The sequence below is a fragment of the Sus scrofa genome, chromosome 5 (assembly GCF_054392235.1).
Source record: "Sus scrofa isolate SSC_HxYL_T2T_F1_AM1 chromosome 5, Sscrofa_HxYL_maternal_Yorkshire_Landrace_v2.0, whole genome shotgun sequence".
Lineage (NCBI taxonomy): Eukaryota > Metazoa > Chordata > Mammalia > Artiodactyla > Suidae > Sus > Sus scrofa.
Window position 1 is genome coordinate 75,913,796 of NC_139387.1, and position 19,170 is coordinate 75,932,965.

The following is a 19,170-nucleotide window of genomic DNA, read 5'->3' on the forward strand; positions in this document are numbered from 1 at the left end:
AAGACACCAAGTTCCCAGAAGAGCCCTTCCCATGGAGAGATAACTTGTTTAGAAATGGCCGAGTATGTGTAAAAAAAAAAAAAAAAAAAAAAAAAATCATTTAAGCTTGGCATTTACTGTGTGATATGAGCAAAGGACTTTTCCTACCCACTCAATTCCTAGTACCAGGCGCACTGAAGGACGTAATTTAAAAAATGCTTGACTGAAAAAAATCTGAAACATTTTACTTCATATAATACATACTTTTCTTTAAAAAAAAAAAAACCAGAAACATTTAGGGTAACAACATGGATATGAGAGAACCTGCAGCTGGAGGACTTTGAAAATCAGCTTTAAAATGTTTTGCTTTCACAGAGTCTTTTTCATGGCCGCTTGTGTCATGCTGAAGAGATAAGCTTCGTAGATTATATTTAAGAAGCTGTCGTCATTCTGGAAAATAAAATCAAGAGACCCAAGGGGATGTGATTTGGTTGGAGGAAACCAGAGGCTTTCTCTGTCTGGAGCTGAACTGGCATTTTGATCCTAAGATGCTCACCTCTACCTGTTTGTGCGAGCAGCTGGTGGTTTTTGATTGCATGTGTGAGCATTAAGTGGGGTTGCAGGCAAGGCCAGACAGGGTCAACTGCTGGTTCTCAGTGGTCAGCGTGTGAAGCAGCCAGTGCTCATGGGCTGCACAGAACAGGGCTGGCCCCCGAGAAGCCTGGTCTGCTTTGTGGAAGGACACGGTGCTCAGAAGTTTGTATGGGGAGGAAGTGATCCAGCTGAGTCCTCTGGCCTGGAGAGGAGGGTGCTGGTGGCTCCAAATAGTCCCCTGAGTCCCCTACTGGGGTGAATTTCATTTGGAGCGTAAGTTAAGATTTCACTTGGGGTGTGCTTTGCTGACATCTCATCAGAGCCAGTGCAACCCCCTATGGTTATGGGAAGCTCTGGCCTTAGCCAGCAGGCAGCCGTTAGACGGTAGGCCTGGGCTCTAGTGCCTGACTAGGGCCGAGGGAACCATGGGCTCATGGGTGGTTTTTTGTGTTTGATGCTGGAGCCGTCTCCCTCCCACCCAATTCCTTAACGCTCTGGCAATTCACCCATGTCTCACACTCTGGCTTGGCCTCCACACACAGGGCCAGCATCGTTCTCACGCAGGGAGAGTCTCAGGCAGGGAGAGGGAGCCACGCTAGCCTGGTTTTCCTACATGGTCTGTGCATGAGCCTGTGTCCTAACAGCAGGTGGAGACTAAAGCAGAAGGCTTGACTTTCAACAGCTCATCTAACGCGGGGAAAGTAAAACGCAGGTCGAGGGGCGGGAACGCACGTATGACCTCTAACTATCAAGGTCCAGGAGTCTCGGTTCCTGCACTGAAATCTTTGGAACAGTGTTATTTAAGTGGAGTAAGCCAGACAAAATATGGAACTTTCACATTCAAATTTAAGGGGTTTTGTTTATTTCTCACAAGAAGTTTACAGATGTCATCCGTCTGTGCTCATGAACTTATCACGAGTGGCTTCTAGGAAAGGTGGAAAACGTCATTCTTTCTGAGCGAGCATGGAGCGACTGCCACTCTTTAGCAGCCTGCCACTCTGCTTTCACACTCACAGGCTGAATTTTGGGGCCATGCCTTCCCTTCTCTCTGAAATATGTTATCTTTAAAGAAATATCCTTACTAACAGGATGTTTCTCTGAGTAGGATGAGATGCTGGGAAAAGGCTAGCCTGCTCTCTCAAAGCCAAGCAAAGTCCCACACAATCTTAAAGGCTGTCTACCTAAAAGATACCTAGCTACGTGAACTGATGCGTGGGAGGTGTGTCTGGGTACAAGCACCCACTTTTCAGGGCCTCTCAGTGTGTGGGGTGTGGCCTGTAGTCACTGCACTTCCGTCCGCAGTGGGGAGGGCGCTCAGGAGCCAGGCTGGCCCCGTGACCTTGGGCCAGTCACTCAGCCTCAGTTTCCTTTTCTCCAAACAGGGCAACACAACAGGGCTGCTGTATAAGGATTTCTACACAGGTAAAGCCTTCAAAACAGTATTTGGCACAGAGCTCCGTGCAAGTGTTACCGTTTTATTACCTCCTAGGGACTAGGGAGGCAGGTGGCTGACAGAGATGTCATCCCACCTTGCCTTCACCGGCAGGTTTCAAAATGATCTATAAAACGTGCTCTTTGTTGTCACAGCTGGTACTGCCACCCCAGCCAGTTGCTGCCATGGGCTCAAAACACCTCTCTCCTCAATATGCATCTAGCTCCCGGCAGCAGTGGGCTGCTTGGGGGCCCTGCAGACCTGGAGCCTCCTATGCACTTAACTGCACAGTGTCCGCCTCCTTCTCTGCTGACAGGTGGCAGCTGGAGGGCTTGGTCAACTCTCCGAACTACAACCCCCTGCGGGGCTGAGAGGCTCAGAGCCACAGTCATTCCTAACACTCACCAGCAGCTGAGCCCTGAAGCCCTGGGTTCAGCCCCGTCTTACTCTTGGGAAGCACTAGCTGGCATGGCTCACACAGCACCTCAGGGCGCCAGCGGGTCAGCAGCTAGAGCAGGAGGGAGGGGCTCCTACCTGGATGAGATGCAGCAGAGCTTCCTGGAGCTGTAGCTTGGTCAGGGGGCTGCTGGGGGTCCCAGGAGGCTCCGGGGTCTGCAGAGGCAGGAGGAGGCCGCTGGGGGTGGCCACTGGGTCCTGGCTCCCTGGGGGCAGGAGCCCGCTGAACCTCTCCTGTGGCGGGGCCCAGGTGGGCTGTGTGAACACCATGGGGGACATGAGCAGAGATGGGGCCACCGCGGCTGGGATGCGCTGGGGCAAAAGGACCTGCGGGGGGCAGACATGGACATGGCAGGGTGAGGGGCAGAGGGTGTGGACATAAACAGGCTTCTGTTCACAGCTCCTCGAGGCAGCCACCAGGCTCCACGATCTACCACTCTCCCTGGACATTGCCGGCAGCCTCGCGCCTGCTGGCCTGACTGTGAGCCACTGCCCTGCCAGGGCCCCACGTTCCTGCTATGAGGGCCCCCCTCATCGGGCACCGGAGGGTGTGGGGGCCCACTTCGCCCCACTTCCAGATTCTCTGCCTCAGGTTTCAGGGGCAGCACTGGGGTGACCTGTTTCTCTGGGTGGGGCTGTCTGCCTCTCTTGGGCACCAGACCTAAAACCGACTTTTCCAATAGTGTTTCCAGATGTTCACAGGACAGCTGACTCCATGTGACCCGTACAGCCACCTCTCATGTGTTTCCAGGTAAGGTGAGAAGAAAGAGTGTTACTGTCAGGCTCCGAAGCCCCAGAGACCTCAGGAGAACAAGGCATAAAGGCCGGTGACCTGGGGGCTGCAGTAATTTCATAACCACTCCCTCGGTCTCTCCCAGGCAGGAAGTGGCCAGGAGGAAGGCGGGTTGTCTGTTTAACTGTCCCCACTGCTGTTTTGAGGGGAAAAGCTGAGAACGCTGGTCCAAAGGAGGGCTTGTGGGCGCTCTGGGAGCAGGGCACCGGGAGGGTGTGCACCCGCAGAGCACGAGGCCAACCACGCACCCCCACTTTCCTGTGTCCCAGCTATGAAAGAGAAGCAGCAGCGAGCACGGCACAGCCGCTGTCTCTGCGGCAGCAGGTACTCAGGCCACTGTGAGCTCTTCCTAAAGGTGAGGCAAGAACTCTGGCCCCTGGTCTCATAGATGCCAAGACTGCGACCCAAACTGTGCATCTTGTTTTCACAAAGTGAAAGATTCCAGAGGCACCTCTCTAAGCTACTTGTCGGAACACAACAGGAGAACCGATAACCATGTATACTAAAAACAGGGGAAACCTCCTAATTTTTGAACCTGGTGCATTTTCAATGAATTTGTACCAATCCTAATGGAAAGGGAAGCCAGTCAGATCTCCAGATGTTACCCAGTGGTGATCACAGATGGGGAAGTTCTGGCTTTCTGACTGTTCTGAGCTACCAGCGACCACAGAGAACCATCTTCCCTGCAGGACAGAACATTTCTAAAAATTACAGTATTTCCCCCTCTCTGGCCATCGGTGTGTGTGTCAGGGGTCAGCAGCACTTTCTTCTCCCTCTCCCACTGCCGTTCCACCACACCCACTGAGACGGAGGGGAGGCTATACCTCCCGGGGGCAGTGACCTGCTTTCCTGCTGACTTCCAGCACCAGGGCTGAGGCTTCCATGTGGCAGGGCACCCAGCCCCATGTCTCCTCAGCCTGAGCAGCACGGCCTGGCACGCGGTTAGTGCTCAGACACTTACTGGGTAACAAACACGCAGTAATTTACTGTGGACCCAGGTAACCAGATGAGGTCAGAGCTGGCATTCTAGAAGAACCTCAAAACAGACCCTAAGTTTCTGAAGTCAAAAATGTGGGTTTTCCCCACATGCTCATCCACACCTTCAAGCCTTGTAACACAAAGACTTGACTCTAGGAGAGAAGTATCTCTGAGGGGGGCTCCTGGATTGCTGAGCAAAGACAGATTCTCTCCCAGGCAGGAAAAGAGGGAAGGAGATGCGCAACCAGGCCCGCAGCTGCACACACAGAGTCCCTGGCAACACCTCCCACCTCTACAGACACCTACCTGCAGGAGCGGAGCCTGCTTCTCGTTGCAGGGGATCTGGTCCCTCCAGGACTCCAAGGGATTTGGAGCTCGGGCGCTGGAAGTGGCCAAGGGAAACTTCGCTGCCAAGGCAGGGCGGCTGGGCACTGGCGGTTCCTGCTGTGCCCCCTGCAGCTTCCGCAGCAGCTCCCGCGGGGACACCTCGCTGGAGCCCACTGCCTGACTGCCAGGCACGGGGGGTGCTGGGGCTGCAGGGGTGGTGGCCGAGCTGGAGGGTGCAGGTGCAGCAGGATCACACCTGCTTGCAGTCCTGGGGCTGCTCTGGAGCTTTTCCAGCAGGTTCTGCGTCCTGGGGGCCCCAAGTGTGCTGCAGGGGGACCCGGGCTGGGCGGCTCCAGTGCAGGATTCTCCATCTCTGCAGGGCTGGTTCTCTGGCAGCTCCGACAGCGGGTGCAGGTCTGCACTCCTGACCATAAGCTTCTGGATGGCGGGGCAGAGCTGCTTCTCAACAAGAGGTGAGTGTCTCCGGGGGTCCTCATAGGACATGGAGTGCACGACCCCCTGCTGGCCCTGCTGAACCCCCTTCTCTTGCTGCAGCTGCTGGTGAGGGGTCTGTGGAGGCCCCACAGTTTGCTGACACACAGCTTTGTCCTGCTTCCCAAAGAGAGCCATCAAGGACAGGTGCTGAGGTTCGGGGTCTAAGGTCTGGAAAAAATGACGTCATTTGGTTATACTGGGGAGGGGGCAATGAAACAACTTACCTACCCGATTTCTTTTCTTGTATTACAAAGAATCAATTAGAGAGGATGAAAAAGCTTAGTCATAATACAAGTGACAATTATAACCCCTTCCTAGGATGAGTAAATTAATAATAATAGTAAAAAAAATCTCTACTTTGAAATCTCTCTTTCCTGGATTGGCCTTAGAGACCCTGAACAGCATAGCCCCACCCCCACCCCCAACTGTACCCTGGGCAAAGGGTTCTCAGGAACCCCACCTGGCTGGGTTGGGGGATGCGCTGCTGCCGGTTTCCACTGGGCTTCACTGGGATCGGCTTGATGAGATTGGGGTTGTTGTAGATGGCAGATGAGCTGGTGATCTGCTTTGGCTCAGAACAGGTTTTACACTGAAATGGAAAAAAGAAAATTTGAATCATTTTTTGGTGTAAAGAAAGCTTTAATCTTTTATCTTTTTGACGTTTTAGGGCCGCACCTGTAGCATATCAAGGTTCCCAGGCTAGGGGTCTAATCCTAGCTACAGCTGCTGGCCTACACCACAGCCACAGCAATGCCAGATTTGAGCTGCTCTGAGACCTACACCACAGGTCACAGTAACTCTGGATCCTTAACCCACCGAGTGAGGCCAGGGATGAATCTGCATCCTTATGGATGCTAGTCGGGTTTGTAACCACTGAGCCACGACAGGAACTCGTTTTAATCTTTTAAAAAGAACATACCTTCCTTCTGTTATTTAGTTGGTATTTAAATAGATTTCCATGGACAAAGGAAAATCTCTTCTCCTCTGATATGAGCTATGTTTGAGCATAAATCAAATTCAAACTTAATTTTTCTTAGTTGCACAATGCAGCGCCCTAAAATACTACCCACAGTGTCAGCCTGCAGGACCTGGGGGGGTAGGGGGACTAGGGGCCCTGAGATGCTTGAAGGTGTTAAAGGCTGTGGGTCCAGCAATTTAAACACAGGGACTCCTGCTCTTTAGCAATAAACTGATGGGATTGCCCCTCAACGCCTCGTCTGGGTCCCTCGGGCTCTGCTCACCATCAGCTATTGACTTAATACTGGAAAGCTGCACCCTCAAAGCGACTAGTCGTTTTTGGTCTTTATTATAAAGCTGACTCAAACCACTGATTTAAAAATTACTAAATCATCTTTATTTAATAAATGGCTTTTTGCATAAATGGAATAATTCGAACCTGAGTATTCTGAACCACTCAGTACAAATTAGAATTTCACAGAGAAAAAGAACACGTCTCATCATTTCAAATACTGAATCATTATCACACATTAATCTAACCAACCATGCAATTGCTCACACAGTGGGATTCCTAACAGACAGAGAGCAGTGATGTCCGTGAATCCCTCATGGAAACACCACACAGAACTGACTGTGAAAATGCTGCCTTCCGCACTGCACACTCTCTATGGCATTGTCAGCTTCTACACACACCGTGGCCTCGGGCCAGAAGACACCTCTCGGTGTCTCTGATGGGGAGTGAGCTCTGAACCCAAGCTTGTCCCTTGGGACCCTGGTTCCAGTACACTCCACCGTCATTGGGCTGTATTTTCTATTTGAGCGTGTAGGGATATGGGGCAGATTACCACCGCGCTCACCTAGGTTTGCAAAGGTAACTGTACAAAAGACTGTTTTCCACCAAGAATCCTGCCAATCATTTGCATATCTGGCACTAGTATTAAACAGCACGTGAAGTCACTTTATGTTATTTCTAATTCTTTCTTGGTGAATGGTGACTGCAGGACCCACTGGCAGAGTTTTCAAGACTTGAATCACCAAAGCAAGACAAGAGTACAGCCTGAGACATGGCCATTGAGCAGAGGTTGGCCGGCAAAGCCTCCGCCCCTGCTGGCTGCAGACTTCATGTTGTTGGCAAGGGGCTCTCTCTGTGCTCAGGGCCTCTGTGTTGCAAACAACTCCCCTCTGCACAGGTGCATCTGGGCGGGAGGCTGCGGGCTCCCCTTGTGCGCGCACAGACAACACTCCCTAAGGAAGAGGCCAGAAGCTGCTTTCTGTGTCACCACAACTGACTCTCAGCCCAGCAATGAAGCTTCACTTTCATGTTGAAACTGCTCAGAACTAAACACCACTGACCTCGATCGTTTGCAGCTCATTTTCCAGTTGTTTAATTTTCTATGCTTCTCCCGACCCAAATAACTTTAAAATACTTGGAAAAATACACAGAGTTGGAAAAAGTGCATAATGAATTCTTCACTGGGAACCTGAGGCGCTTCTTGAAAGCCTTAAAACTATGTCACATGGGGAGTTCCCGTTGTGGCGCAGAGGAAACCAATCTGACTAGTATCCATGAGGATGCAGGTTTGCTCCCTGGCCTCACTCAGTGGGTCAGGGATCCCATGTTGCTGTGGCTGTGGTGTAGGCCAGCAGCTGCAGCTCTGATCCGACCCCTAGCCTGGGAACTTCCATATGCTTCAGATGCAGCCCTAAAAAGCACAAAAACAAAGAAACAAACAAAAGAAACTATGTCACATGATCGATCTTGTTTTATCACACGAACACATCTATCTACCAGGGGAGAAAAGTCTGAAGGAAAATGAACTAAAAGTGCTAAAAGCAGACATCGTTGGGTGGCAGGATTACGTGTGGTTTTGTTTTCTTTCCTATACTCTTGAACTTTTCTCGTTGAATGTCAAAAGACAAAATCATTTCTCTAATTTCATAAATAAGTCACAGCTCTATCTAGAAGACAACTATTTATCTCTCCTTAAATGACAAAACACAAAGTGGTTTTAAGTGTGGAAGTATTATTTTGTTTTATTGAAGTAGAATTGATTTACAACGTTGTGGTAGTTTCAGGGGTACAGCAAAGCGAGTCAGTCACATATGCATAGTCTTCAAAAAGGTCCACTTCTGAAAGCTCAGCACTTCAGCCTGAAGCACAAGACCCCCTGGCCCTGCGGCCCTTCCTCCTGAGTTACCCTCCTGCTCACCTGGCCACCAACTACAAGGCCACCGGGGAGGAGGTGAGGGAGATGAGGCTCAGGTTCACATTCCTGCTACTTTATAGCAGATTCATAGAAAGTTATTTCTTTGGGGAAAAAAAATATTGGCCAAAACAGGTTTTCAAAGTATTAACCTTATGTAAAAAGTTGTATCTGGTGTCACAAGGATTTACTTTATCAATATCATCTACCTCTAGCCCCAAATGTTTCCTTCTCTTCCTTTTCTGGATTTTCTAGAGGTTTAGGGTTGGAGAAGTCACCCAGAGGTCATTCTGTTTAATGCTCATCCAGAGAAGTGCAGTTCTTAGGTAACAGTCCCAGCATCAGCGCTCTGTCTCTTTGTGAACACTTCCGGGAACGGGAAATCCATGTCCTCACAGCCAGGGTGCTGAGGGAAACGGTGTTTCCATGTCCCCGTCTGGTACATCGGCACCCCCTTACCCCCGTCCCCACGTATTTGGACATGTCCATGTGTGCTGGGAGCAGATGACACAGAAGGAAGGCGAGTGCAGAGCAGGGCTTGCCCTGCTCAAGGGGACTTCCTGGGGCATTTACGGCTGGTGGAGACCAGAAACAACACAATGGACAGAGAGCAGGAGACATGAGCCTTCGCAGACTGGACCTGCCGACAGGTTAAGGAGAGGGTGGCCTGGGGAAAGGCACGGAGGCGGCTCAGGAAGCAAATACTGCTCAGGTTGGGAGGAGATTCAAATATCTGCAAGGGTGGTGGGAAGATAAGGCAGGGAGGCCTGGGGCCGGCACTGCGCGGTGAGAAGCCGAGAAGCATGCGGATTCAGGAGTACTGAGCATGCAGGTGTTTCTGGACGCTGACATGACAGTGCCTGGCTGCCCATGGCAGAAGGAATAGTTTCTTCTGTTATTTATCTCACAGTTGGAGCAATTAACACTACACAGATAACATGTATTTGATTTTACAGGAAAGCACTGATCCAACACCTGTCGGCACTTCCCGTCAACACTGTAAGAAGCAATCCACAGGGAAATGAATAGAACACTGTTTCCACCTCAACAAGTTTAAGGTGCAGTGGGAGAGGTTGCTGTAAATATAACAAATGAGGAAGAACAAAATTCCTTCCAAGGAGTAACTGACTGGCGAGTTCAGTAAAAGAATAATCAGTTCGAATGAAGAGATCTGGGAAAACGCCATGTAAGAAGTGGCATTTTTACAGGGCCCCACAGGAGATGGAGATTCTGAAGGCCAAAGAAAATGAGGGGAAAACACTGCAAGTTGTGGGTATGGCACAAAGGGGTGGCCCAAAGCAAGTCTCCAGGAGAGGAGCAGAAAGCAAAAGTGAGGGGAAGCAAGGCTATAGCCTCTGTTGGGGTTTCTGCACCAGAGGATTGGCTGGTCTCAATAGTTTCAGGGGCTGCAAATGACATGAGTGGCCGTGAGATGATGGTGCAGAGGGATACTGCCTCCAGGCACACTGGCAGACAGGAGTCGTGTTCCAGCTCACAGGTGTGCTCCAGCTCTGGCGTGGCCCTGGACCATCTCCAATAACTGGCTGGTTGTGGAGGGGCAGTCTCCCCAGTCAAAATGTCATAAAGTATAAACAATACAGTAAGTGTGTTTGTGTGTGTGTGTGCGTTTAGAGGAGAGAGGGAGAAGAAAGAAATTAATTTTTGTTCAGTGTTTGCATTTTTCCTCTATTGGCCATTTTTATGCTGTCTTCACAGAATTTAAGTTCCCAGAGGGTGAAAATGTCACCTTTAAGATTAATTTCAAAACAACAACAACAACAAAAACAAAACAAAACAAAACAAGATGGAGTTCCCGTTGTGGCACAGCAGAAACGAATCTGGCTAGGAACTGTGAGGTTGCAGGTTCGATCCCTGGCCTCACTCAGTGGGTTAAGGATCCGGCATTGCCCTGAGCTGTGGTGTTGGTTACAGATGAGGCTCGGATCTTGAGTTGCTGTGGCTGTAGTATAGGCCGGCAGCTATAGCTCTGATTCGACTCCTTGTCTGGGAACCTCCATATGCCCCAAGTGTGGCCCTAAAAAGACAAAAAAGACAAAAATAAAAAAGGAAAAACTTTAAGGAGTTCCAGTTGTGGCTCAACAGGTTAAGAACCTGACATAGTATCCATGAGGATGCGGATTCGATCCTTGACCTTGCTGACTGGGTTAAAGATCCGGTATTGCCACAAGCTGTGGTGTAGGCTGCAAATGTGGCTTGGATTCCACATGTCTGTGGCTATGGTGTAGGCTGGCAGCTGCAGCTCTGATTCAACCCCTGGCCTGGCAACTTCTATATGCTGCAGGTGTGGCTGGAAACAAAGATTAATATCTAACGGCACAACTACTAAAGTATAATTAAGTCACTGGGATATCTTTTTTCTTTTTTTTCTTTTCTTCCTTCCTTCCTTCCTTTCTTTCTTTCTTTCTTTCTTTCTTTCTTTCTTTCTTTCTTTCTTTCTTTCTTTCTTTTTTAATGGCCGCACCCACAGCATATGGAAGTCCTCAGGCTAGGGACTGAATCTGACTTGAGTTGGAGCTGCGACCTATGCCCCAGCTGCAGCGATGCCAGATCCTTAACCCACTGGGCCAGGCCAGGGATTGAACCAGCGCTGTCAGAGACAACACTGGATCTTAACCTGATGTGCCACAACAGGAACTCCATGGAATATCTTTTAATGGCTGCTGAAGAATTAAACAAACTAAAACATGGATCCAGAGCTCGTTGTTCCTGATGGAAGCTGGGGAGAAGGCATCCACATCGGGGCCCTGTGACAGGAGGAGGTGGTTTGTTCATGTTCATTCAACAGCCTTGGGTTGCTGCTGGCCATGTGCCAGTCTCTGAGGGTGACCGGGGCACAGAGGTGACATGGGAAGCTCTTGTCCCCCAGGAGCGCACCTCTAACCATCACGTCCGAGGCAGGTTGCAGAAGCCTGGTCAGCTGTCCTGACTGCTTCCTACCTGCCTGATCCCCTTGAGTCAGTGCTACAGACAGACTCAGTAGCAGCTCCTTTGCCTAGCACATCCTGAAGAGGTGCTGAGTACCTGACGTTACATGGTGGTGGGCAGCTCGGCACGTTCAGCAGGTGGTCAAGTTTCCATTAACCCTTCTCAGGGCACTAACATTATTGATCATCTTCGTCCGTGTCAATTACTTCACTGGGAGTTTAAGTTCTATCGTTCCATCCACATGTAAGAGCTGGAGGTCTTGGGCAGAAGGCCTTTCCCTCATCAACCGGTTAGGTAGTGCCACTGGCCAGGCAGGATAAATGCTTGCTTCTTTCCCACTGACCAGCAACTGTGAGAGGAAGAGGCTAATTCTCCTTCCTACTTCTGGTGTCCTAGTACCTCCAAGGAGAGCCAGTAAATATTTCATACAGGCTGTGTTCCTTTCTTGTTCATTTTACCCCAGAGCATTTACAATTTTTTTTTTAATTAAAGTATAGGAGTTTCCATCGTGGCTCAACGGAAACAAATCTGACTAGCAGCCATGAGGACGCAGGTTTGATCCTCATGTGGATTAAGGATCCAGCGTTGCTGTGGCTGTGGTGTAGGCCAGCAGCTGTAGCTCCAACTCGACCCCCAGCCTGGGAAACTCCATATGCTACAGGTGCAGCCCTAATAAATAAATAAATAAATAAATAAGTAGAGTTGATTTACAATGTTCTGTCAATTTCTGCTGTACAGCAAAGTGACCCAGTCACACACACGTATACATTCTTTTTCTCATGCTATCTTCCACTATGTTCTATCACAAGTGACTGGATATAGTTCCCTGTGTTACACAGCAGGATTTCATTGCTTATCTATTCTAAATGTAATAGTTTGCATCTGCTAACCCCAACAAGAGCATTTTTGTTGGCATGCATTAGTTCCTGGGCCAGGGATCGAACTGGTGCCACATCAGTGACCTGAGCCACAGCAGTGACAACACTGGATCCTTAACCCACTGTGCCACTGGAGAACTCCCCCGAAGTATTTTCTATGAATTTGTTGATACCGTCAGTGAAGTCTTCCAACACATCTTCTGAATGGAGATTATTTGTATACATGAAGGCTACTGATTTCTCATGCTGCCTTTTAAGCCAATTAAAACCAGTCTTTAGCCTATTAAACGCCAGTAAAGACTTTATGGTGTGTAATTTTGTCTGGCTTGGTGCACAGGGGAGATGGACTCACCTTTGTGTACTCGTCCCTGGCCTTGGTGAGCATTCGTAGGATGTCCACCTCCCTGCTCTCCCCTGAACCGAGGGTCATCGTGGGGCCTCCTGCTCTGGCTGCTGCTCCTGCCCCAGTTCCGTGGTGGGCTTTCAACTGTTCATACTGAGTTAGGCTGTTAAAACACAGGGGAAAGCCACATAAGAAAAGCCAATTCAATTCAGTGCAACTGTTTTTTTAAACCATCCAATTCTCACCCAGTTATTATCTTGTTATAATCATGTTAGAAATAAGCCTGCTTAGGAAGTGAGAGAAGGAAAATGGGAGTTGAGTTTTGAGTACACTGACCACATGGATGAATCTGGAGGGGGTGGGGCCCAGCCCCTGTTTTCTATGGCAAGTTAACAAGGACACCTGTCTATGCATTGTCTGTAGGCAGGTGCCACATAGTCAGGGAAGGGCTGAGTGGCTGAGACAGAAACCTGGTGGCCTTGCAAAGCCAAAAACAGTCACTGTCCGGTCTTTTTCAGAAAAAGTTTGCCAGCTCCTCATGGAGGCATTTGAAAGGATGCAGTATTGCTGAGGAAACCCAATTCAGGGCTGTCAAACACCGAGCAAACTGCGTGGCAAAGCGAATTTTTGCCTCGGTCCAAAGTGCCTGGAAGTCAAAGCAGGGCTGATCCCAGATCCTCTGATCCCATGTCCCAGCCAGTTTAGAAACACAGTGAAGATTCCGCCCAGAAGAAGGGCACTGAAGCAGCAGCAAAGAGGAGCGTCTGCGTTTTCGGGAAAACAGCACAGAGGGGAGGCGGACTGCTCCTGCAGGGCACAGGCACACCGAGAGGGACTCACCCTCCCTCTGAGCTCCAACTGCAGCTGAACCTCCACTAAAACTGCCCTGAAGTCTATGGTGACAGGTGACAGTGATGGGGTCTGAGAATTTACTGAGAGGTTCAATGCTAACAAGAATAGGCTTGGAATCCACACAAACTGGAGGCTCATTGCTCAACGATCAATTTCCTGCCCCAGCTGTTGAGTAATCCCTGCAGATGCTGAGAATTTTTCCCCGCCCGGGCTGAGCCACAGGGTATTTTTTAATCTAGATGAAATCCTGCTATTATTACCCATTGCAGTTTACAATACCATGAATGTTCTAGGAACCGGTTGTTATGGTGGTAAATATTGGTTTGAACACACTTAATCACCAGCTGCAGCTTGAGCTAGTTACCTAAAATTAGCTATCACAAGCTAGGTTTTCCAGAAATCAATCTTATTTATAAAAAAGTGCTCACCACAGTCCATATTTTGGGGTCACTTTTTAGCTATTTCATTGATTCAGAATTTAAAACTGAAAAATGGCTCTTTTGCAGACGGAGCCACTCTGTGTTCAGACGAGTCCAGTTGGCACAGATACAACACAGGCAAGAAACACATTTCCTTCGAGGCACTAAACTGTCTGTGAGAATGCAGGGAAAGACCTGCCTCCCTATAAGCTGCCCTGGGGCTCAAGAACTGGTCAGAGCTGACAGACCCCACGGGAGACAGCATGCTGCCCTGGGCCTCCTTTCAGTGTCATCGGTGGGGCTGACAGTGGGACAGGCAGATGGGAATTTAAGTTTCCCCAAGTGCAGGCTGGGACTAATCACAAGGCATCATGTGATTAACAGAAAAAGAGACTAGTCACGAGAGAGAGACGTCTACTGATCCCTAAACTGGTATTAGCTCAGGGATTTCCAAAAAATTGAAAACACAGACTCTCCTCAGCACTAGCAGAGTCTGAGCCTCACAGGAGCAGGTAGAGGAGAGGCTCAGGGCTGCAGGAAACAGGGCAGCCATTTAGAACGGCTCTGGACACTCTCTTCACTGACGACACCTCAAAGGAAAAAACTGCTAATTTACAAATGAGGATAATATTAAGGAAAAACTGCCATCTGGGAAAAATTCATATAACATATTTCACATGTGCAGGAAAAAATGAGGTGAACCATTCTATAACTTTACTTAGTGGAAATATAAAATGTCATCCTTTTTATTGATTGACTGATTTATTGATTGTCTTTCTCTCTTTTTAGGGCCATACCCTCGGCATCTGGAGGTTCCCAGGCTAGGGGGTCCAGCTGGAGCTGTAGCTGCCAGCATACGCCACAGCCACAGCAACACAGGATCTGAGTGAGCCTCGTCTTCGACCTAGCCATGTCTGCTGACCTAGCTGCCAGCCACAGGTCACAGCAAAGCCGGAGCCTTAACCCAATGAGGGAGTCCAGGGATCGAACCTGTGTCCTCATGGATGCCAGTGAGGTTTGTTAATGGCTGAGCCACGATGGGAACTCCTATTTATTTTTTATTTATTAAGCAATAGTGACTGTTTGGCTAACCACTGTGAAAAGGACTGCTGTAAGAAGTGTATGCTGCTAAGATGACAGTGTGGTTAACACACTTAGAAATACAAACAAAAGCACCAGGTCCTGACAAATACTTAGCCTGCAGCACTTACTTTTTCATAAGCTCTGCAATTCTTTGGCATTCTTCCTTGTCATAAAACCAAATTCCATATATGGACACTGCAAAAAACACATCGAGCAAATTATGAGCATCTTCAAAACTACACGATGCAAAGAAACTTCCTTTCCATCTTGAAGGAAATACAAACTCACTGAATAAATGAAACCAGTCATTCGAGTTAAAGCTTGAACACCTCACACTGGGGCTTTTTAGGCCCACGGAGAAGTCTATAGAGGGTCTATGCACGCTTGTGTGTGCGCACACGCACGTGCCCGCATGTGAGCATATTCCACTTTCATTTTTTTTTTTTCTTTTTAGGCGTTTCCTTTGGCATATGGAAGTTCCCAGCTGGGGGTCAAATTGGAGCTTGCAGCCGCTGGCCTACAGCTGGATTCAAGCCAAGCCGCGTCTGTGACCTATGCTGGTAACACCAGATCCTTACTCCACTGAGTGAGGCCAGGGATTGAACTTGCATTCTCACAGAGACAACATTGGGTCCTTAACCCACTGAGCCATACTGGGAACTCCTGTCTTTAAAGTTTTCGGAAACCTGATGTACAAAGTAGGCCTGGAAGCGGAGAGGAGCCCTCCTCTTTCTCCCAGAGGGGGTTAACTGAAAGACTGGCTTTGTAAGCCCTAAGCGAAGATAGGGAGCAGGAAAAACAAAATTCAATAAGAAACCTCTGACTTCAAAATGTCTGCACAGAATATTTACAACTGCTGAAAGATTAGATATGGTTATGGCTTAATGACTTCGTGATGAAAGAACAATGTGGTGTAATGTAGCTGCTATTGATACATGTAAGAATTTTCAAATAAATTATATACTTTAGCATGTGCCTATCCATGCCATTTTTACAGCAAAGGCTAAACAGTTCCAAAACACACTGATAAATATCCGGTTGTGGGTCTGGTGGTATTAATCATATAAATAATACATTAACTACAAACACATTTAAAATAACCTTCACTGAAAATAGCTGCACTGTTAACATGTGGTGATAAAAACCAACAAAATATATTTTTAAAAGGAAATTATTTTTTAAATGTAAACTTGCAAAATATTTAATTATGTGAATATTATTTGGTCATTAAAACAGCTGCAATATTTTGACAACTTTTTTCCCCTGCTCACCTAACCAATGGTTCAGTGTGGCATTTCTGCGTCTTGTCAGTAAAGATTCTGATATCAAAAGGTACAGGAAATGTCCTTTTAGTGCTGTTTTAAGCAGATGTCTTTATTTTTTTTTTTATTATTATTTTCCCACTGTACAGCAAGGGGGTCAGGTCATCCTTAGATGTATACATTGCAGTTACAGTTTTTTCCCCCCACCCTTTCTTCTGTTGCGACATGACTATCTAGACATAGTTCTCAATGCTATTCAGCAGGATTAAGCAGATGTCTTTAAAAGGAAACTATAGATCTGAATTACCAGCCTGCTGACAGGTGGCAAGGGGGTGTAACTCTTCATGTAATTAGTGCACCAGGAATCTTTTATCTTACCTACACGTGGCGGGAGAGGGGGGGAATGGAAAAAAACCCAGCTTTTTCTTGAATGGGACTGTTGTATCTTCCGAGAAATACGTATGCATACTCTCTGACATACTGACATTTAAAAACAGAATATCTGCGTTGGAAAGCCTATGTGCTGAGAGCCTCAATATCACAAAGAAATTCTTTCATCCCAAGATCATGAAAAGAGTACCTTAGAATTTGACTCAAGGCTGCCCTGGTCCATCGACACTAATTCCCAATGCTGGGTGTCTCCACAGATTCCCCTAGGCTGGCCCACATCCCCGTGTTCTCCTGAGTGGGTGGACTGCATCACGGGCACTTGGCCATGAAAATCTAAAGATGATGTGCGTCTTGGAGGCTTTAATCCTAGTTACAAAACCAGGATCCTGCTCTATTCTTTGGTTACAGTGAAAACTTCCTTTCCTTGGAGAATGAATTTTCCAAAACTATCAGAGGAGAAGAGTGGTAGTAGCAGGGGAGAAAAACACGCAACTAAGAGATCTGAAACCCAGTAGCAGGGAGGATAGCCACTTGTGTCTTATCAGTAGAAGACAGAAGCAGAAATATTTTGGGTGCCATTGGGGGGATGTTACACATTTGTGGCCTTTGACATAAGGAACTAGCTTCTCATAGGAGAGGATGCCAAGGAAACTGTTGATACAAAGAGAAAAGCAGTTTGAAGATGTTATTACCACAGGGAAACTGACAGGGATGGAAGGAGGGAGATGGCGGTGAAACACAGCTTTCACAAGTTAGGCAGGATGAAGGGGAGCCTGGGTGTGAAGCAGCTGGTTATCCAAGACGCTGCAGAGATTTCCTTAGCACCTGACCACTTATCTCTAAAGCAACACGACTTTGAGATTAAAATGGGATCGTTTTCGAACAGCTCTCGTCATCCCAGTTAATACATAGTTTGAATGAAAAGTTAAATTCAAGGGGGGTGAAAACAGATTTACCAACAGTGCTGGCTACTGATAGGTAGCACCAAGATAAGATATTGAACTGGGCCTAAATTTTCCTCCTTAAAATAGTTTTACGACACGAGCACATTCCATGGGGCAAGGGCGGTGAGTTGCCCTGGATAAACTTATCGCTCTCCTGCACCGGGGGAAGGGGGAGGCATCAAAGTGGCTGGTGGCAACTATGAAACCCAGAGCCCGTCACCCCCTGGGAGGTGATGAGCTGACGGCTGACAGAAACCATCACATCTCACTCTCAGTTTTCCTGGGCGGCCACAAGGTGAGGCCAGCCTGGTGCAGGCAGCGGGTGCCGAGGGAAGAAAGAAAAAGACCAGGTTAAAGAGGACCAAAGAAGGTGTGGTGTTGGAATTCTGAAACTTAAAGTGATTGCTGTAAACTAAACCCTGAGATATGGGACACAGGCTCATTGGGCACTGAGATGTCACGGCAGGGACAGTTTCCATGTTTTAGAAGGTGATCAAGAGAGAAGTGTACAGCACGTCCAGACCGGCCATGTTTCGAGCCTTCATCCCGTCTGCAGCGGCCGGGTACCAGCCGCTGCCCAGCCGCCTGGCCCAGAGCCAGGTGGGCTTTAAGGGCAGTTTGGTGCATGAGGCTCAGCTCGGCGCTTCTTATAGCCCTTCTGAAGGTAAGAAACCCCAAAATGGAGTCAAGACTCAGAAGGCCCTGCTGAAATTTACTCTATGACAGTCTAATAATGCTGGAACTCGACTCCCCTGTGCTAAGAACACATCTTCAGGGCAATCTTCCTTACATGGATGAGCTGCAGGGTTTGCAATTTTGCCTAAAACTGCACTGCCCTGGTTGATGCCATGCTTTGGAAATTCTCAGTTGAGAAAAGCCATGTTTGAGGCAACAGGCAATGTAACATCGCCTAGACAGGTCTATTATAACATCATGTATTAGACACTGTCTACTTTCCTTTTAATTCTTCAAGAAAGATTAGGAAAGCAAAATTTCTATGTTAGACCTCTTGTCTGAATATTGTAGGTACAACAGAGAGAGAGAGAGGGAGGGGGAGGGAGAGGGGGAGAGAAACAAGCTGGTGGGATGTGATAATATTTTTTAATTTCTCCAGCAAAAAAACCTAAAGCTGATCAAATTTTAAGAGGCTGGTTGAGCGTTTATAGAGGGAATATCAAATGTCCTTAATTGTACACTCATTTGGAAACTGTTGATTCTCATTAGCATGGTGCATGGAATTCACTTTGGAAGTTCTTGGGAATTTACCTTGTGCCTAGATTACGTTCCTAATGAATACTTCTATAAATCTATTCTCTTAAGACATGTATCATTTGTTCTATATTTGACCCCAAACAACTTTCAACTCCAAATCATGAAGATGGCCTGCAATCTTTCAGTAAAGGATTCACTCTAATGTTTGTGCAACTTTCAAGAATAAGGCATATTTCCATATAGTTGGTAGGTAGATAGGCCACAACTGCAGGGGTGAAGGTGAAGGAGGCAGGGTTAGGTGTTTGATTCGGGGTGCTCTCATGCGCTTTAAAAATAATCTAAGTTCTCTTAAAAGGATAGGAAATATATATATATTTTTGGTCAATATACAGCAAAGGAGATGTTTAAGTCCTCTCTTTTTACTAGGAAAGCCATGGAAACCAGGCAGTGTAAATGACACAAACCTCTCCTGGGCACTTAAAGATAGCCAAAAATTGAAAAATTCCTTCAAATTCCATTCTTTCCTGAAGTCTTTCACAAATGAGTGGAACAATGGAAGGAGCAAGAACATCTCATCATATATTTGGTGTGAACACTTGTTTTGAGACTTTGCTTGAATACAGAAC

The 19,170-nt window shown here is 47.8% G+C and overlaps 1 protein-coding gene across 3 annotated transcripts in view; it reads right to left on the reverse strand.

The window, feature by feature from the left end:
* Positions 1-203: 203 nt before the first annotated feature.
* Positions 204-19,170, reverse strand: part of DCP1B (decapping mRNA 1B) — a 52,297-nt gene continuing 33,330 nt past the window's right edge. For 2 of the 3 annotated variants that reach the window (XM_003355609.5, XM_084957211.1), the window contains 6 exons: positions 14,865-14,931; positions 12,392-12,545; positions 5,515-5,643; positions 4,539-5,222; positions 2,540-2,788; positions 204-429 (listed from right to left, as the gene is read on the reverse strand). In XM_003355609.5, the coding sequence (XP_003355657.3) occupies positions 349-429; positions 2,540-2,788; positions 4,539-5,222; positions 5,515-5,643; positions 12,392-12,545; positions 14,865-14,931 (1,364 nt within the window). In that variant the 3' untranslated portion in view covers positions 204-348. The remainder of the gene's footprint in view (positions 430-2,539; positions 2,789-4,538; positions 5,223-5,514; positions 5,644-12,391; positions 12,546-14,864; positions 14,932-19,170) is intronic. The other variant, XM_005664125.4, reaches the window with a different exon arrangement.